Raw genomic sequence first — 21485 nt, 5'->3', positions numbered from 1 at the left:
TATTTTAAGGGTTTTAGTTATCCTTTAAGCATGCATAAACTTTCAGAGGTATTTGTAACCGTGTGCCAAAGGGTTAGAGCTTGTAGTATTCTATACCCACTTATGATCTGATTTGCTATGTCTAAGTTTTTTCTCTATTTATAGAAGTTTTTCATATGAAAAACTTTTTCTGACAGGAGACAGAGTATAACCGACCTTCCCCCAAGTAGTCATTTTCCAGCTTCAGCAGATACCAAAGTATGGCTAGTCTTGTTTCATCTTTTCACCTCTCTTCCTTTTTTTTTTTGTTTTCTTCATGTTATTTTTAACATTGTCCTTGACTTTATTCCGCTTGTAATTATGTCAGTTGGTATTGTTGTGTGGAAATACACAAAACTTTCCTATACTCTACACAACAGCCAACACTGAAGGCTTCTCTGACCTCAAAAAGCATGGGAATTTCTCTCTACCAACAAGCAAGCAAGCAAGCAAGCAAGAGGGTTTGTAACATAGGCATCAGTTGGGTATCCTAGAATTGAATTCAGTTCTGACACTTATCTACCTGGAGAGAGTGTCAGATTCCATAGGTGAGATCTCAGTCCTCAATACTCACCCCCTCCCTTAAATGCCAGTTTCAAGTCCCAGTTTGGAAGACTGTCAAACACTCCCTCCTCCCCCAATAGGTGTGATTACTTTGCTTGAATGGCTTACAGCATTCAAAATAAACCCTAACGTTACCCATTTATTACAGAAGAAAGAGAAAGAGAAGCATAGGGTAAGGTGTGAGAGAAGGGACAGGAGCTTCAGTCTCCACTTGTCTTCTTCCACTCTTGAAGAACAGCTATGTATTGAGCTACCCAGAATCTCTAAATCTCTGTCCTTCTGAAAAGCCTCATAGCACATCTAAAGCTAGTAGACTAGTGAGGGGATCCAACAAGCCTATCTACTTGAGCATTGTTCTTGGCCTTTGTGTGCATCATTCTTCTTTCCCGGTGAGGGGCGTGACCCCTCTGCAGTGAAGATAGAATTTTACGACATTTTGGGTGAGGGTAGGTCACATGATTTTTTTGTGGCCAGCTCCAAGACAAGAAGTAGAGGGATGATTGGAGTTTCTATGACCTACCTTAGGGAAGAGAAATTGTACTTTCGGTGTCCCCCAAATGAAAATATGAGTATCATACCCAAAGTAGTATTTTATTACTATATGAAATAATTGCCTACATAGTTGATAATCATTTATTTCAAAATGCTTTTTGTTTTCTGGCTTTTATTCTTATGGATACTTTTATTTTGTATACATCTTATTGTTGATATTAGGATATATATATATATATATATATATATATATATATATATATATATAAATAAAGAGAGAGAGGATATGTGTGTGTGTGTGTGAGAGAGAGAGAGAATGAATATAATATGTCACTACCACACATTTTCCAAAAGTGGTAATATCAATTTCTGTTCATGCCAACAACACTCCACTTGTCCCACAGCCTTGTTTTTTTTACTTTAATTAATTGATTAATTAATTTTCCCCTACAGCCCTCTTCAGTACCAATAGCCCACAGGTAGAAGCCAGACAATGGTTTGGGGGCCACAGTTTGCTCTGGCCTGGGTCACTTACTTAGTTTTGTTAGTCATGTCTCCATAGCCTTTCCAATGACATATAGTGAGATCTTAGTTGTTTGTGTTTTCTTTTTTATATTTCTCTGTTAATAAAATGGATTACCTTTTCATAAGTTTTATGTCTATTTTTGTTTTTAATTTATTTTTTGTTCTTGCCCTGGGGCTTGAACTCAGGTTTGGGCGCTCTCCCTCAGCTTGTTTTTTTTTTTTTTCCTCTCAAAGCTGGTGCTCTATCACTTGAGTCACAACTCCACTTCTGGCTTTTTAGTGCTTCACTGGAGATGAAAGGTGCATGGGCTTTCCTTTCTATGCAGGCATTGAACCATGATCCTCAGATTGCAGCCTCCTGAATAGCTGGAATTATAAGTGTGAGCCACTGGTACCCAGCTTTATGTCTATTTAAAGTTGTGTTTTTTCATAAATTTCTCTGAATGTAAATATTTGAAGTCCAAATAAAATCTGGCAGTGTGTTTTTGGAAACTGATCATTTTGAACTGAAGACAGAAATGAAAAATCTCTAAAAGAGCCCAAGCAATATTCACTAGTACAAGGCTTGGAGGACTTTTACTACTAGATACTAACTCTTATTGTAAAGGAACAGAAAGGAAGGCAAAGTGGTATTGGCACAATGTCAGATATGTAGGATGGAGTAGAATTCAGAGACAGAATCACCCATACATGCTTTGCTGTGCTGGTGTATGATTCAAACTCCATTTTAATTCAGTGGGGGGAAAAGAAGAACTGCAGAAGCAGTTGCTTTTTTTAAAAAAAAAATGAGTAGGGGTTGGTAGTAGTAGGCTCAGTGGTAGAGGGCTTGCCTTGCATGCCTGAGGCCCTGGGTTCGATTCCTCAGCACCACATAAGCAAAAAGAAAAAAGCCGGAAGTGGCGCTGTGGCTCAAGTGGTAGAGCACTGGCCTTGAGCTGAAGAGCTGAGGGACAGCGCCCAGGCCCAGAGTTCAGGCCCTACAACCAGACCAAAAAAAAAAAAATTAAATTAAGAAGTAAAAGTTTCTAATTTTGATGAAGTCTTATATCTTGATCATTTTCTTGTATAGTTTGTGCTTTTTGTTTTGGGTTTCATAAATTGTTACCAAACTCAACAATGAAGTAGGTCATCAAGTTGGGTTTGTTTGTTTTTGGTTATTGTTGTTAGTAGTATGTCATGTAAAGGAATCCATCAAATGAGTTAGAGCCATTTGAAGTTAGTTGTAGAGACTTATATACTAGAGTGGCTCTTTTTTGTTTTGTTTTGTTTTTGGGTCCGGTCGTGGAGCCTGAACTCTTGGGCCTGGGCGCTGTCCCTCAGCTCTTCAGCTCAAGGCTAGCACTCTACCACTTGAGCCACAGCACCACTTCCGGCTTTTTTCTTTTTGCTTATGTGGTGCTGAGGAATTGAACCCAGGGCCTCAGGCATGCAAGGCAAGCGCTCTACCACTGAGCCACCTTCCCAGCCCTAGAGTGGCTCTTATTAGCACATTTACTTACATTATATAATTATTAAGCCCAGGAAATGTAATAATGCTAGCATGTCAGTATCTGGTTAGTTGCCTTATGTTGTCTAGTTAACTAGCTCATTCTTTATTTTTCCAGTTCAAGATCTAACCAGATGTAACTCATTTCATTTATTTAGTTTCTCTAATTTGGTGTGGCTTTAGTGGTAAGAGTACTTGTATAGCAGGCATGGGTCCCTAGTTCAAAACTCTAGTAGCCCCTCCCCCGAGCCCTATTAATTTCTCTTAATCTGTAGTAGTTTCTTTTTAGTTTTTATCTTATTTGCATTTTGAAAAATGGAAAGAAGATATTTTTCTGTTTCCTTATTGTTAGGATTTAAATTATACATATCTTATAATATCATCTAATTATCACTTGAGACTTAAATTGCAAAAGTTAAGCTCTGAGATAAGACATAGAATCTCGACATTCCCACTAATTGCAGATATCTACTTGCTGTTAATGAGAGAACAACTTACCAGGCAGTTATTTGTGATAGATAAATTACTTTGTTCATGCTAAGTCTGAGAGATCAGCTAGCATTTAGAAATCTGAGCTTAGTTAGATCTATGCTTCTAGTTGCTATATAGGTGTTCTAATAGACACTTCTGTAGGATTTCTTTGTAATGGCCGGGATTCCAAAGACTTCAGTCTTAGAGTAAACTAATTTTGGTAGGGTAGACTGAACCTCCAGATAAACTGGGTTGCAGCTTAAGTTGCTAAAGGTTTCTTAAATATATAAATTGTCATTTGAAGCAACTGTCACTCTTTTTTTTGTGTGTGTGTGTGTGTGAAAATACCGTACAGAGGGGTTACAATTACATGGGCAAGGTAATGAGTACATTTCGTATCAAGCATTGTTGCCTCCTCCTTTGTTTCCCCTTTCCATCCCTTCCCATCTCCCCCCCCTTCTCATACCCCCCCTCCTTTTGTTGTTATTACTTGATTTATTGGTTTGTTGTTTTTGCTGGCCTACGGTTCAGACCCAGAGCCTTGCACATGCTAGACAAGAACTCTGACACTGAGATATGTCCTTACCCATTTTCATTTTTAATTTGAATATCTGTCTGTCTGTCTGTCTATATCTAATTGATTAAGATATATAATCTCTGCATAGCATTGATTGATTCCAGTACTAAGACAGGGATTAGAAACAGTGAGCCTGGGACAGAATCTTGTAGGGCCAGTGAGTGCTAAAAGTAAAGCCAAACCACAGAGGCATACACAAGGACAGGAGTTAGCTCTGAGAATTCTCAGTGACTCAGCTGGAACAATATAAACAAAATAATTGGTACAAAGTTATAACTCCGAGTATAAAATGATTGTTGTTGAGTTCACATTGACTTAAGTGATTGTATAAATAATTCGTTGAGAATAGAAATATGTTCTATATTGAAGAATTACAAATAATTTGTGTAAGTTCTGTCTCTTGTAAAAAGGTGGAATTTAACCTCCCAGCCATAAAGTGTTGCCTGTGTGTGGCAGTTTTCTCCCAAAGGATATTACACGGAACAGGGAGGAAACAAAACTTCACAGTGGAAAATCCTGACAGATACTAAGTGATTAAAGTCAACATTAATATTGATATATTATGCTAATAATATGTACACTTGATGGGAGATGATAAAAACAATATTTTACCTCTGTTTTTTGTTTCCCACACACCCATAAGCCTAGTTCAGTAATGGCAAAAACGCCAGACAAATCTCAGTGAGGGATCTTTTGAAAATAACTGATTAGCATGCTTGGGTACTACTGAAGTCTCAGGACCCAGGAGAGCTTGCAAAACTGTGACAGACACGATGACCTTGTGGGGAGGGCCTGATGATTAAGTGTATGTGTGTGGTATGCTGCATGGGATCCTGAAACAGGGAAAGATCATTAGGGCAAAAAGTAAGAAAATGTATATAAAATACGGATTTGTTAGTGTTTGATACTAGTTCATTGATTGTAACAAAGGTATTATTCTAATTTTTAGTAATACTTTTCACAATTTTTTGTAAATACTATTTATTTTAAAATTTAGCAATTCTTATATTCACATATGTACAGAATTTATTTATTTATGTATTTATTTATTTTTGTTGGTCATAGAGCTTGAACTCTGGGCCTGAGCGCCTGTCTCTCAGCTCTTCAGCTCAAGGCTAGCGCTCTACTGCTTGAACCACAGTGTCACTTCTGGTTTTCTGGTGCTTTATTGGAGATAAGAGTCTCATGGTTTTTCCTGCCTGGGCTGGCTTTGAACTCAGATCTCAGCCTCTGAGGATGGCAGGCGTGAGCCACTGTTGCCCGGCCAGAATCAGTTTTAAGGCCAGTTATCACTAAGAAGTGATAATAGTACTAATAAAAACAATAATTGCACATAATAGAGCAGCTTCTATAACCTAAAGAAGGCCTTCCCTATTTATATTGCCCTCTATTTATATTGCCTGCTACTGCAGCAGGTTGAAATAGAGGAATGTGACAGGGTCTGGATCCTAGTCTCAAAGCAGTTCAAATATGGGTGGATTTGTAGACAAGGAATGGTCAGTTATCATTGAAACAAGTCTATAATGACAATGAGTTTAATTACCCCAAGAAGAGTCCAGTGATAGAGAAGAAAAAGGTATTTAAGAGAGACCTCTGCGTAATACTAACACACAAGGAATATAGTACAGGTAGTGGGAAGATAACTGATCGGAAAAGAAGACTGCTGGGTGGCCTACTAAGAGTTTTCAGATGAGCTGGGAATGTGGCTTAGTGGTAGAGTGCTTGCCTAGTATGCATGAAGCCCTGGGTTTGATTCCTCAGTACCTCATAAACAGAAAAGGCTGGAAGTTACACTGTAGCTCAAGAGGTAGAATACTAGCCTTGTGTGAAAGCAGCTCAGGGACAGTGCCCAGGCCCTGAATTCAAGCCCCAGGGATTGACAAAAATAAAGTTTTCAAAATTGTATTGTTTAGCAGTATTGATGTTATTGATGAATTTTGTAAAGCAGCAGCCATGCAATGGCTTTAAAGTTTGAATGAATGAAATTTATGGGTTTGGATAAAGTAAAAGCAGATAAATATCCTAAATTATCCTTGGTTCTAAAGAAAAGACATAGATAAGGTGCTATTTAGTATTGACTTTTAACAAAGAACGGCTAGGGGTGGCAAAAATATTTGTTTTGCTTATTGTTATATTGCAGTGCCAAGAGTGATTCCAAGTATTTTCATTATGTTTGTTGCAGGACTTAGAAAGTCTTGAGCCCTTCGTAGAGAAAGAATACATAGCATTTCTCAGAAGTGATTTATTGAATAAAGTTTCTAAACAAGTATTGAGAAAGGAAATGTAATGATTAGATATGGTTGAAACATTCAGCACTAACATTTTTGCAGAAATCTAATCAATTTTTTAAACTTTATTTTCTCTATGCTGTTTGCACTGTTCATTATTTATTAGCACCGAATACAAACTGGGAAAATGGTGTTTTGTTTTTTTTGGGGGTGGGGGGCAGTAATTTATCTGTAATAGTGCTAAATGCCTCCCAAAGAATCAAGCATGATTTGAGGCAGTTTTGGTTAAAGCAAGGAGTAAGTGAATTTACTACAAATTTGCTTTATCTTTTCATTTCTGTTCAGTCTACAAATAAGAAACCTCGGAAATCTCCAGGAGAGAAAAGCCGCATTGAAGCTGGAGTTAGAGGAACAGGCCGTGGAAGAGCGAATGGGCACCCCCAACAGAATGGCGAAGGGGAACCTGTTACGTTGTTTGAGGTGGTGAAGCTGGGGAAAAGTGCAATGCAGGTAAATCTTTAGAATGTTTTATCTCACGTGTGTAGAGCAAGAAGTTCAAGGGTTCCTGTGCAGCCAATGGATTGGCACTGCATTCAGCTCACTCCCCTCCCCGCCCCTCCTCCTTCTCCTCCCGTTCTCCCTGTGCCCACTTGCTAAAAAGCACATATCCTACACTGAGGCACAACCTCAGGCCCTAAACTTGTAACCCAAAGAATTTCATTCTTAAAGGTTTTGCTGCTGCTGCTGCTTCTTCTTCTTTTAAATAAAGGACACAGGAAAGCCTTTTTTTGTTGTTGTTTTTCACTAGTCATATATACTTTAAATTGTGCCGAGTATATGGGCTCTGGATAATGGAAGTTACAGACTTGAACTTTAGGTATCACCTTCTCACTTGGCTTTTATTTCGTTCACAACTTGGGTTCTACCACTTAAGCCACACACACCCCTGCACCACCCTCACCCCGCCCTGTCTTCCCTGCCTCCTGTGATAAAGAGAAAAATAAGAGTATCTCAGATTTGTCTGCCTACGTTGCTTGGAACCCAAATTCCCATCTCTCAGCCTCTTGGGTAGCTAGGATTATAGTTGTGAGCCACCAGAGCCCAGCTCCAAGGGAATTTTTATAGTCTCAGCACAACCTTTAGAACTGGATTTAAAATAAGTAACATGTGTTTCTGAGTAGTTGACAAAAGAAAGGATGATCTTGTATAACCTTACTGTCTTTTATCTCTGCTTATTTATTCAACAGAATGTTAGGTATTCTGTAAGGGCATGATTTAGCCTTTTTAGTAAATCATTATAAGGATGATTTTAGTGTTTCTTTAGCATATGGTTGAATTGTTTTTAACTATTTTAAAGAATATTACTCATGCTTGTATCTGTTCATATTTTTCACTTAAAAATCTTAGTGGTAGAATTTTTTTGGAGGAAGGAATTTTTTTTCTAACGTGTGACACTAAAAAAATTGAATGTGGCTGAAATGTGGTTTAGAGGTAGAGTGCTTGCCTAGCATGCATGAAGCCCTGGGTTCGATTTCTCAGTACCACACACAGAAAAAGCTGCCAGTGGTGCTGTGGCTCAAGCAGTAGAATGCTAGCCTTGAGCAAAGCTCAGGGACAGTGCCCAGGCCCTGAGTTCAAACCCCAGGATTCATGGGGGGGGGGGGGGGGAGAATGTATTTACTTTTTATCAGCATTGTGGCAGATTATGCTGAGTGTAGTGGTACTGTCTGTAGTCCCAGCACTGGGGAGGCTGAGGCAGGATGATTTTTGAGTTCAAGGCCAGTTTTGACTACATAAAGAGACTAAGTAAAAAGTAAACAAATACTTTAAAAACAACAAAAAGAACTGTAGCAGAAAGTCTACTTTGCTGTAGTAGAGTTAGCAATTAGATATTTTATATTTAAAATTTATTTGATATACAGGTGAAAAATGGTCACTTATTTTTTTCAGCATTTTTAAAATTGTGATTAAGTGATTACATAAATTTCACAGTATTGTGAGATAATACTTAGTTAAAGTCACAAACACATCCTAACCTTCATCGGGCAAATTGTCTATTATGGTATATAGAGTTTATGAATTCTATGGGCTTTGACTATACAGTTATTTCTTCCACATCGGGTGATATATACATTTCTTTCCTTTTGCTTAGTGTGAGCTGTTCCCTCTTTCCCACTCATCCCTCCCTCCCATTACTGCCATTGAGTTGCTTAGTTCATTTTGATCAATGTCCAGCCCAGCTGATGGGTCCCGCTGTGGTATGTTTTCCCGTTTCCCTTTGTTTCTGTTTCTTCCTCCTAGTTGCCCTCCAATGTGCACATATATACCATATATGTGGTTAGCATGGTCACTTACTTTAATTTGCATTTCTTTGATCAACAATGATTGATAGGTAAAATTGGAGCATATTTGCCCTATTTTTCAATTACATTCTTAGTTTAAATGGAAATTCTTCTTATAATTTATTTAATGTAATTACTTTTTGGACTGAAACAATTTGCTGTTTGCGTATCTTTTATTTCCATCTATATTTCATTTTATACAAGTCTTGTAGGGAGTTGGTTGGCTATTGTTTTTTATGTATGTGCAGTTGTCTGAGAAGCAGTGTGTGTGTGGGTGCAGTGTGGAGCAGAGTGGCATGATGGGTAAAACAGATACTGAATTCCCAGTTAACCAAAGCGGTCATTGACAGTTTAAAAACTGACTTCACCACTGTCTCAACCTACTCACTTTACTTTAATAGAAAATGGTTAATAAACTACAGAAATAATAGTTTTTGAGGTCTATTTTATTGATTCCCATATAAATAAGCAGAAAAATTAGAAAAGTAACTGTTTGTGGAAATTGAACTGTTTATGGAAATTTGTAATCATTTAGCTTTAACATTTTGCTTTCATTTTTTTCATGTAAAACTTTGTCAGGTATGTATATAAAGAAAGACATTTTTGTTCATGTTGTTGATTGTGGGGCTTGAACTCAAGGCCTAGGTGCTGTCTCTGAGCTCTTTTGCTCAAGGCTAGAAATTTATCATGAAACAATCTTGTATTTATGTGTTTGATATGTATATATAAATATTTCAGCTGGGAGTCAGTAGCTCATGCCTGAGATCTGAGCATCCCCGTTCAAAGCCAGCTCAGCCAAGAAAGTCTGTGACACTCTTACTTCCAATTAGCACTCCCCCCCCCGTGTGTGTGTGTGTGTGTGTGTGTGTGTGTGTGTGTGTGTGTGTGTGTGTAGTGTTTGTGTGTAGTGTGTGGTGTGTAGTACAGGCATGAGCCACCTACTCCCAGCTGAAATATTTATATATACACAGTCTGAAACATAAACATGATATTGTTTCCTGACAAATTTCTGAAAGTTGTTCCATTGGTAATGCTTATAATTTCACTGTTATGTCCTCAGCTTAAAAATAAAGAAATCAAGCTGCACACCAGTGGCTCAGACCCGCAATCCTAGCTACTCAGGAGGTTGAGATCTGAGGATTGTGGTTCCAAGCCAGCCTGGGCAAGAAAGTCCATGAGTCTCTTACCGCCAAGAAACAATTCAGATAAAGCTGGAAGTGGCGCTGTGGCTCAAGTTGTAGAGAACTAGCCTTGAGCAAAAGATGCTCAAGAACAGTATCTAGGACTACACCCCCCCCCCCAAAAAAATATAAATAATCTCTGGAGAGAGAATATAAAGCTAGGCAAGTTTTCATATACTTGTAATCCTAGCACTTGGAAGACAAATGAAGATGGATCATGACAAGGCCATCTTCCTGTCTATAAAAAAAGGAAACAAACTTTAAGATGGGCACTGATGGCTCACGCCTGTAATTCTAGCCACTCAGGAGGCTGAGATCTGAGGATTATGGTTCAAAGCCAGCCTGGGCAGGAAAGTCCATGAAACTCTTATCTCCAGTAAACCACCAGAAAACCGGAAGTGGCGCTGTGGCTCAAAGTGGTAGTGGTAGAGCACTAGCCTTGAGCTGAAGAGCTCAGGGACAGTTCAAGCCCCAAGACTGACCCACCCACCCCCATTTTTTTTTAACCTTTTCCCCTATCCCTCATTTGCTTATCAGCTCTTCTGTTGAGATGATCACTTCCCATCTTTTCATGGTTGTATGTAGAATTATCTTTCTGTGTTCCCCACTGAACTTAGTCCCTGAATAGTCCCCACCTCACCAAATTCCTGCAGTGGGTTTAAGGCTTGCATGAGATGTGAGCTTGGTAGGCAGCTAGAGCTGCCAGTTTACTCACGAGAGCTTATAAATTGGTTAGGTGTCAAATCTATATATATCAAATGTGGAAGAATTCTCTTCATGGTTTAGGTCAGCATGGGTTTTATTCTGTGACTGTGCTAAAAGTGAAAAGCCCCCGTGGGCTTTATGCAAATCTTCTTTTAACTTGAATTTGAGCTGACAGTTATGTAGTAACTTGCAGGACAGTTTTGCTTTTCTGACGAAGTGGGGAAAGTTTCTAATAATTTTTAAGTTCAATTTAATTTGTTGATTGATTGTAATGGAATTTGGACTTAGTTATTTTGGAGTTATCTGGCATTATGCCTAGACTGGCCTAGTCTGGGGTTTTCCAACTTTTGCCTCCCTGTGTTATTGGAGATGACAGGTACGTGCGACGCTGCCATTGTGAATCCCCTGTAGCTGGAATAACAGGCAGTAGTCACTGTACTCGGCCATTGGCTCAACTGAATCCCTCAAATTTCTTTTTGTCCGGGCCAGCCTTGAACTGGCATTTCTCTGGTCTCTATTTCCTAAGTAGCTAGAATTACAAGTTGAGCCACTGTGCTTAGCTATACTAATTTTTTTAACATGCACTGTCAGAAATGCTTAGTAGTTTCAAGAAGTATTTAAATGTCGAGGAACTGTAATTACAGGAGACATTAAAGAACAAATACACCATTGACTAAAATGACATCAGGCAAAGATGAGCAAATAGAAATATTGCAGTGTAGATGAGGTATGGAAAAAATGCACATACTTGAAGAAAACTAACGTGAGTGTAATTAAAAATGTGTTAACTGACTACAGTATAAAATAAGTATATTTACAATATTCAGATTAAATTTGGGTGAGGGTAACAGCAAAATCAAGTAACAGATAGAAGTTTATTTCTTGTAAGTAAATACGCAATAGATACAAATGCTTAGGAAGTATTTATAGATGTCATATTGGGCTATGATATGAATATCTCAACTGTAAACAGGAAGGACCATCTGAGAAAACATACCCAACAAATTTTTTAAAAAGCCTCCATACATTAAAGCTTCAACCTTTATTACTCAACAATTCTACAGTGGATTGCCAAATAATTACATTGTTAATACCTTCATAGTCATTAAAGTGTAGATAGCATATCTTTAGTGGCATTTTGATGCTTTTTTTTTTTAAGCAAAACTTTTTTTTGGGTGGGGGTGGTCGTGGGGCTCGAACTCTGGGCCTGGGCACTGTCCCTCAGCTCTTCAGCTCAAGTTGAGCGCTCTACCACTTGAGCCACAGCGCCACTTCCGGTTTTCTGGTAGTTTGTTGGAGATAAGAGTCTCCCGGACTTTCCTTGCCCAGGATGGCTTTGAACCTCGGTCCTTAGATCTCAGCCTCCTGAGTAGCTAGGATGACAGGCGTGAGCCACCAGCACCTGGCAAGTAAAACATTCTGATGCTTTTAAAACATGGACTTTATTTCTACAAAAGAAACAAGTGGATAACAACATAACTGAAGGCAGTAGACTTGATTCCTTATTCTAAGGCACCCTGTACAGTTCTCTTGGCTCTGGCCCGACTATGGTGAGCAGTCTTTTTTTTTTTTTTTTTTTTTTTTTTTTGGTGCTGAGGAATTGATGGTGAGCAGTCTTAGCTTTAACATTTCTAGTAGTTTAGGCCAGCAGTATTGCATTCCTTCTGTGTCATGATGATAAAGTAGGATGTGGGGATCATGATGCTGGTTCCAGACACTGATCCCTTGAGGTGAACTGCCTTGTTCTAGATCATTTTTTTTCCTATTGAAAGTCATGCATGTGAATCCTAGAGAGTATCCCTTTTGGTAACTGGATGCTGGTGCAATCTCACCCATGGAGGAAATGGTACTTGGCAATTACCCCTCCCTTCAGTGCAGTCAGATTGCTTTGTAGGGTGAACCTAATGGGCATGTACAGGATCAATATTAAAATTCCAAGAGAATATAAACATAGACAACATTATAAAGATTTGCAATTGATTTTGAAGAGGTAGATAAAGAGAAAGTTGGTGCTAGGATATCTAATAGGATTGTTAATATCATTGCCCACTTAATTGTAGCTCCATGAGTTCATATAGGTGCTTCACTTTCTTCTTGCTGCTCTGTGGTAGAGATTTTTAAAATGTGAACTTAATGTTCACGAGGAATGAGAATGTGTGTGGTGATTGGTGCCAGGAACTCCTTTTAGTAATTGTAATGTTCTTTGAGTATTTTTAATTAGTTGAGATAAGACAGTGTCAACACAGTTTGCTCTGGCATGCTTAGTCTTAGTATTATAGATGTCATATTGGGCTATGATATGAGTGTCTCAACTGTAAACAGGAAGGACCATCTGAGAAAACATACCCAACAAATTTTAAGAAGCCTCCATATTTTAAAGCTTCAGCCTTTATCATTCAGAGATTCTACCTAAAATAACTTTATTTTTGAGGAATTTTTTTGTTTGGTTGTTTTTTGTTTTTTTAGTTGTTTATTCTGCTGGGAGTGGGGGAAGGTTTCACTAGTCCTGGGGCTTGAACTCGGGGCCTGTGTATGGAGCCACAGCTCTGCTTCTGGCTTTTTGATGGTTAATTGGAGATAGAGTAGCTCACGCCTGTAATCCTAGCTACTCAGAAGACTGGGGCTGGGAAGGTGGCTCAGTGGTAGAGCTCTTGCCTTGCATGCATGGGGCCCTGGGTTCGATTCCCCAGCACCACATAAGCAAAAAGAAAAAAGCCGGAAGTGGCGCTGTGGCTCAAGTGGTAGAGTGCTAGCCTTGAGCTAAAGAGCTGAAGGACAGCGCCCAGGCCCAGAGTTCAGGCCCCAAGACTGGACACCCCCCCCCCCCCCCCGAAAAAAAAAAAAAAAAGACTGACATCTGAAGATCACAGCTCAAAGCCAGCCTGGGCAGGAAAGTCTGATAGACTCTTATCTCCAATAAACTACTCAGAAAACTGGAAGTGGCTTTGTGGCTCACTAGAGCACTAACCTTGAGCTGAAGAACTCAGGGACAGTGCCCAGACCCAGAGTTCAAGTCCCACGACCAACAACAACAAAAAAGTCTTACAGAGTTTCCTGCCTGGACTGCCTTTAACTGCTATCCTCAGATCTCAGCTTCCTACACAGATAGGGTTCCATGTGTGAGCCACTGGTGCTCAGATAATTTTTAATTTTAAAATAGAATTAAATTTTTTATTAGTGTATTATTAGACACTTATGTCTATATAATGTGCTTAAATCATTTGCCCTCATTATATTCTTTAGTCCCTCTCAAATTGTTCCAGATTGTTTTTCTGGTATTATATTCTTTTATTTTTATTTGGCTTATTGTTTCTGGTATTTAGACCATAAATTCCCAAAAAAATGATTAACAAATCAGTGTTGAAGTAAAATGAAAAAGAAAAATATTAAGTGGGCTAATTTAAAACTTAAGCTTTTTGCTACTTATGCAGAAATTTTATGTAACCTTCCTGTTGGTCATTAAGCTCAGACTCAGCACAAGACCGTTAAAAGTCCTGGAAAACACTGACATGATGTAGGATTTAAGGTACTCATTCTCTGGCTTAATTTTAAAACATCCTCTTGCATTGTATTAAAAAGTGGCCTAGCTTATGTAACAAATCGTAAAAATCAGTGAAATTACAAAAAATCAAGATAGAAGACACGACAGGACTGAGTTCTTATTGTGTCCAGAAAGACATAGTGGAAGTATAGGCTAAATAGACAGGGGCTTGAAATCATACTCAATAGTCTGGAAAGTTACAGTTTCAAAACTAGAGTAGTTCCTTGAGCTCTAGGATGTAAACTTTAGTGTTTGAAAGAAAAACACTGATTTTTCAGGCCTGTGAAGTACCAATTGGGAATCTATAGATACTGGCTGTACTTTCTAATAAGATATCAAATGCATCAGGATGGTAGCTTTAATTAGGATAGAGAAGTCTGTGAGCCAAGAAACAAAGCTTCAGTGACTAGGAGATACGTAACAAGAATGAATCGATAAATAAGTCTTCTTTAATTCTTGAAGGAAACTAATAAGCAAAAATAAATTACTGATAAGGAAATGAATTGCAAAATAGTTTATGACTTATGTAAGGCTGGTTCCAGCCAGTTTTTTAATATTGAACTGAGATAGATAACTAGAAGAGGTCAGTTACTGTAGAATTACTGCCGGCCCCCCCACCCCCCAACCCTCTACCTTGGGCTCTGTTCCCTGAGCCTCTCTGTGCTCAAGGATAGCGCTCCATCATTTGAGCCACAGCCCCACTTCTGGCTTTTTCTGGTGGTTTATTGGAGATAGAGTCTCATGGACTTTGCTGCCTGGGCTGGCTTTGAACTGCAGTTCTTAGATCTCAGCCTTCTGAGTAGCTGGGATTGCAGGCTTGAGCCACAGGCACCTGGCCTCCTGAGTACTTTTTTTTTTTTTTTAAGTATTTCGGTATTCTTAGGTTACTGGGAGAATAGTTGGGGTTCAGAGAGAGCCAAGGAGATTTTGAGAACTATAATACATTGAGGAATTTTTGAGTTCAGATGCTTTAAGTGAAAGTTGGGAAGCAACTTTTAAGACAAACAAAAGCTGTGTGATGTATTGGAGTACATGAATAAAACAGGATAATTACTTCAAATGGTTGTAGATGAGATATTACATAATCATCTTGAGAAATGAATTGGGTTTGATGTGCAGAATAAATGTGACTTAAATTTGTTTGAACAATGGTGAAGACTTTTTTTTTAGCATTGACCTATAATTTACCTATACTTGACTATATTCTAAGGAACATTCTTGAACTATTACAAAACAAAGATAAAAAGTGGCATTTAGCTTGGATAGTCTCGGGCAAGTCACTAAACACCTTACTTACAACCCTAGTTTCCTTATCAGTAATTAATTTTCTGTCCCTTAGGTTTCTTGTGAGAATTGCATGAGAATGATTTATGTATTCTACAAATTAGTTCAATTGTACTTGAGCTCGTTATAAAATTTAGGAAATTGACTCAATTCCAGTGGACTCAGTGATTCTGATGTTGTAGATGTTGTAGTTTTTGGACTTGGAGAAATTGTGTTGAGTGCTAGAATGTGTCGTGTTAGAATTTGGTTGAAACTGAGAAGTAGTAAGGGTTAGGATTCAATTACTCATGTATGTTTTGAATTACAAAAAACAAAAAGTTTCATACGTAGTGTTTCTTAACCCAAATTAATCAAATTCTAAAAATGTGCATTACAGAATTTTGCCAAGAAGCTGCTGATGACACTAAAATGCTCAGATTAATTAAAATAACGAATATGAACATTAGGTTCTTTTAATACTGTTGTCAGACTTGTGGACATTGTTTAAAGTTTATTAGTGCCTAACAGTATCCCATTAGTAAATAGCAGAAGACTGCTTTCTCTCTCTCTCTCTCTCTCTCTCTCTCTCTCTCTCTCTCTCTCTCTCTCTCTCTCTCTCCCTCTCTTTCTCTTTCTCTCTCTCTCCCTCCCTCTCCCTCCCTCCCTCTCTCTCCCTCTCTCTCCCTCTCTCTCCCTCTCTCTCTCTCCCTCCCTCCCTCCCTCCCTCCCTCCCTCCCTCCCTCCCTCTCTCTCTCTCTCTCTCTCTCTCTCTCTCTCTCTCTCTCTCTCTCTCTCTCTCTCTCTCTCTCTCTCTCTCTCTCTCTCTCTCTCCACTACTGGTCCCTGCTGATGGCTCGCTATGAAACAGGTTGTTAAAATTAATTAACTATTCTTTGAAAAACATCTGTTCACTGTGAGGCAAACTCCCTCTGCTGTCTTTAAAGTATGGTGAGCCTGTTCCAGAAACTTCTCTCATTCCCAGGTATTAACTGTGCACTTAAACTAGATTTATTCCATTTCTACCTCCCACTCCCCTTAAAATATAAAAAGGAAAACAATTAAATATTTTCATGTATTAGGAAATATGGCAAGCACTTTTCGTACCTACCACCTTCTACAGTCAAACGCGATAGCCAGCACTTGTGACTAGTAACAAATTACTTAATTTTGAATAAATTATTAATTATTTAATTTTGTTGCTAAAACAGTATTGGCTATTTTTTTCCATAAATCTTGACAGAATTTTTTTTTTTTTTTGGGTCCAGTCATGGGGCCTGAACTCTGGGCCTGGGCGCTGTCCCTCAGCTCTTCAGCTCAAGGCTAGCGCTCTACCACTTGAGCCACAGCGCCACTTCTGGCTTTTTTCTTTTTGCTTATGTGGTGCTGAGGAATCGAACCTAGGGCCTCAGGCATGCAAGGCAAGCACTCTACCACTGAGCCATCTTCCCAGCCCCATTGACAGAAATTTTTAAAAAAAAATATATATATTTTTTGCCAGCCCTGGGGCTTGAACTCAGGGCCTGGGCACTGCCCCTGAGCTTCTTTTTTTCAAGGCTAACACTCTACCCACTTGACCCACAGCGCCACTTCCAGCCTTTTCTGTTTATGTGGTACTAAAGAATGGAACCCAGGGCTTCACACATGCTAGGCAAGTATTCTGCCACTAAGCCACATTCCCAGCCCTTAAAAAATTTTAAAAAGTTTAACTCAGAATAAAAATACTCAACATTTTGATGTCTCATGTGTCTAGTGTTTGATCTAGGCATATATTGAATTATCTGTTTTATGAAAGCATATTGATTTAAAATTTTCCATTGTATTAAATCAAAACGTGAACTTATAGCCATTTCATAATTTGGAGGTAGCTTTATTGTTTTTCTATTTCACTTTTTATAATTTTCATAGTCATAAAGAACATATATCTATAGGAAGAAACAATCTGTCTCCACTAACCCATGAAGAGATACATTTTTAACAGTATAAAACAGCAATAACAAGTAAAAATCCTGGCTTTTCTGAAAACCCAGAGTGTTTGAAACTATTGTTGAAGATAAACTTTTATAATTGCCTAGTCTCAGGATGTAATTAGAAATTTATTACATAAATTAATATTACCTAGTAGTTACATTGTGTAAGTTTATTGAGAAAATGTGATACCACTAAAAGCTATAGTGAACAAAAACCAGTTATATATTTAATGAACAGAGATGTATCATTTGAAAGACCACGAGTCTCTGATTTACAATTCCTGAAGAGGGTCTTTTTCTCTTTCCCACTTTCCCAGATTTGAATCTCTGCCTCCCTAGTAACTGGGACATGCCATCATGACTTGGTCTGATTAGAGTCTTGAGTTTTCAAGCTACTGTATTATCTTTGCCATCTGCTTGTCTAACTCCAAAGCAAATGAATTTCTTCTTAAGCAGCAGTGTAGAATACTAATTTTCTATGCCCCAGTCCATTTAGCCAAAGTCTTATCAAGTTGCCTCCTGGAAAATGTAAACCTAGTGGAGTTTGAAGAATATGACCTCAGTGTACTGTATAGATGTCCAGATTGAGCTGACCTTAGGCTCTCTCGGAAGCTTAGAGGCACGGGTACAGCTCAGGTTTACCTGCTGCCCTGCCCGTCTGCTTCTGCTCACGTGTACTTTATAGCTTTAACATTTGGTTTTCTCGCTCAGTTTTTAAGGTGCTTTTCTTTAACTGCCTCAAACTCCTTGTAGAGCAAAGTTCAATATAAATTATTAAGCTGTCCTCTACTACAAAAATCTAATATAAAATCACTGTAATAGCGGAAGTCATGATTTTTGTCGCTCTTCATCTTTGATTCACATACTTCCTTCTGGCCTTCTTGCTGCGGATCTAAGGCTGAGCTCTCAAAGATCGTCTTTTTTTGTGAAGTCTTAGAATTAAACTGTTGGGAATGGTTTGAGAATGTGCAAACCTATCAGTACCATGGTTTGAATTTTTTATACCTTTTCCTATGCTTCTGTGAGTGTGTGTGTTTGTGTGTGTGTGTGTGTGTGTATGTATGTATGTAAATTTGTTTTTTAAATAAGAACACTATATATTTTCCTTTATACTTGTCAAAACAACCTTCTTTTCCATTAATGCTAATACAGATTCAGTACTTTTGTATTACCAGTTACATTTTGTTGTACTGTATGAATACATTAATGTATTGAAGCATTTCTTTGTAGACCCAAGAGTAAAACTCTAATGTCCATGCAGGTAATCATTTTCTCTATGTGATTTATCAAATATTAATAACCGCAGGCACAGATTTTGGCAGAGATAAGTTGAAAAAAGTTTCAAGAGAGTCTTTGTTAACAGAGACTTTTTTTGGGGGGGGTGGTGGTCATGGGGTTTGAACTCAGGGCTTGGGCACTGACCCTGAGCTTTTTTGCTCAAAACTGGCATTCAACTTCCGAGTCTAGGGCCACTACCAGTTTTCTGGTAGTTCATTAGAAATAAGAGTCTCGAGGACTTTCCTGCCTGGGCTGGCTTTGAACTGCTATCCTTAAACATCAGCCTCCTGAAAATCTACCAGTGCCCATTGAGAATATACTTTTTACTTCTCTTCTATTCAGATGTGACTACTGTACAAGTTTTTGCTAATGAAATATTAACTGAAAGGCCTGACTTAACCAAAAATTATTGATGATCCAGTTTTTCACAGTTTTCTCATCTGTTGATTGGGTACTGATGTTTGGAGGCCAGTGGAGCCGCCTGCCACTTTTAGGTTCCACAGTGATTATGTGTCTGTAATTTGTGATACAGATATTCCAAAATTATTGACTTCTTTTTAAGGGTCTGGCACCATGTTACCAGAAATTTTTATGAAATTAAATTATGTACCTTTTTTCTGATATCACTAATAAAGACAGTCCACTATAAAAGACAGTAGCTTAAGTCATTTAAATCAATGAACTCTTTTCCATATAAATTCTAAATTAACTATAAATTTCAAATAATTATTTTAAATATTTTTTTCCTATAACAACTGTTTTTGCTGTTAGAAATTTTGGTACATTTTCATTACCTTCAGTTAAAATATTCCTTTCTTCCCTCTAGAATTGAATTCAGGAGTTTTGCTAGGCAAGGCCTCTCCCAGTTGAGCAGAACCCTTTTGTTTTTAAGACTGTTTCTCACCATCTTTCTTGGGTTAGCTGTCATCTCCGGCTTTTGCTTTCCAAGTCACTATGGCTGGGGTTACGGACATGTACCACCACACCAGCTCAAAATTTTTTCTAACTATCACATTCATAGTTACTTTGGGTGCCTTTTTGTTGTTGCTTTCAAAGTCGTCTATTACAGTCAGAGAACATTTTCTGTTATTATTTCATTCTTTAGACATTTGACTTATGGGTTATGTTGGTACTATCTATGTATGTCTGAAAAAAGTATGCCTTCTGTCATTGTTGGTCTTGTATTTTCTATGTGTGACTTAGGTCACACTCATTAGTAATATTATTCATACCTTCAATAGACTTACTGGGTTCGTTTTTCCTATTTGTTTCTTCTATGAAGTTTCTCCTCATCTCCTGCACAGAGCCCCAGTCGCTACCTAGAACATTACTTTTAAAAGGTGATTCAAGGGGCTGGGAAGTTGGCTCAGTGGTAGAGCGCTTGCCTTGCATGCATGAGGCCCTGGGTTCGATTCCTCAGCACCACATAAGCAAAAAGAAAAAAGCTGGATGTGGTGCTGCGGCTCAAGTGGTAGAGCACTAGCCTTGAGCTGAAGAGCTGAGGGACAGTGCCCAGGCCCAGAGTTCAGGCCCCACGACCGGACCCCCCCCCCCCCCAAAAAAAAAAAAAATAAAAGGTGATTCAACTCGAAATGTTGGATAACATTTTATGTAAGATTCGCTTATTACTAAATTACTCACCAGAAGAATGAGTCTTTTCTGTATTTATCCAGATAGTTTTCTGTTGATCTCAAAGTATTATTTATTCTTAAAAATGTAAATATTGTGGACAGTTCAAATTTCTTTAGTTCCGTAACTCAAAATTGACCTCTTCAATATATTTTGCTTGGCCGGGTGCCGGTGGCTCAGGCCTATAATCCTAGCTACTCAGGAGGCTGAGATCTGAGGATCGTGATTTTACGCTATAGCCCATGTCTTGAATTACTGATCTGCTGCTCTAGTCTCCCAAGGACTGGCATTACAGGCAGGCTGTACCATCATGTCTAGCAAGTCTAAAAAGTTGTGTTTTGCCTTTATTTGAAAGATTATTTCAGGAGTAGATAAGAATGACTGAATTACTGAATATACAGATTTTCCTTACTCAGGCCATTCCATTGTCCCTGAACTTAAATAGTTTTTTTTTTGGTGGGGGGGTCCGGTCGTGGGGCCTGAACTCTGGGCCTGGGCGCTGTCCCTCAGCTCTTCAGCTCAAGGCTAGCACTCTACCACTTGAGCCACAGCGCCACTTCCGGCTTTTTTCTTTTTGCTTATGTGGTGCTGAGGAATCAAACCCAGGGCCTCAGGCATGCAAGGCAAGCGTTCTACCTCTGAGCCACCTTCCCAGCCCCTTAAATATTTCTTAATAGGAAGCTTGCTGTGGTTCTTATTCTTTGCTTCCCTGCATCTAACCAGTGGCTGCTATAAAATTTTTCTTCTTTCCTAAGATTTCTACCAATTTGATTATGAGGTGGCTTTTATGTGTGTCTGCCTTCCTCCTTCCCTTCCTGTTTAATTCTAATGCCTGCCAATGCCTTTTCCATTAAGGCATACTACATCATTTACTTCTTGACTATGCCATACTTGGTAAATGTTTCTTCCAGCCCAAGAGTGTTCATCTCTCTCTCTCAAGTTCAGATCTTTACGTTCCTGTATCTCCACACTTCCCTGAGAGGTTTCACATGGTCCTTCTATATTTATTTCTGGATGAATAATCAGCTATTTCAGTACCGTCTTTCAGTAATACTATTTTTCTAACATTGAAATATCTTCTTTATCATAGTTTTAGGTTATCTCTCAATATGGCTGTATGTATACCTGTTTGTCTTACACTAATAATTATTTCTGATCTATTTAGCATTCAGTATCTTTGTAGTAAATTATAATGTTTCTGATGCAATTTCTAGCACA

The 21485-nt window shown here is 38.5% G+C and overlaps 1 protein-coding gene across 5 annotated transcripts in view; it reads left to right on the top strand.

Moving 5' to 3' along the window:
* Nucleotides 1-21485, top strand: part of Stag1 (STAG1 cohesin complex component) — a 189755-nt gene that overhangs the window by 67291 nt on the left and 100979 nt on the right. For 4 of the 5 annotated variants that reach the window (XM_070005473.1, XM_070005474.1, XM_070005475.1 and 1 more), the window contains one exon: nt 6707-6871. In XM_070005473.1, the coding sequence (XP_069861574.1) occupies nt 6707-6871 (165 nt within the window). Of the gene's footprint in view, nt 1-6706; nt 6872-21485 lie in introns of those variants that run through there. The other variant, XM_070005476.1, reaches the window with a different exon arrangement.

Source organism: Dipodomys merriami, unplaced genomic scaffold (assembly GCF_024711535.1).
Source record: "Dipodomys merriami isolate MVZ:Mamm:240054 unplaced genomic scaffold, mDipMer1.0.p SCAF_68, whole genome shotgun sequence".
Taxonomy (NCBI): domain Eukaryota; kingdom Metazoa; phylum Chordata; class Mammalia; order Rodentia; family Heteromyidae; genus Dipodomys; species Dipodomys merriami.
The sequence above is the reverse complement of the archived record's forward strand: the minus strand, read 5'-3'. Positions and strand labels throughout refer to the sequence as shown.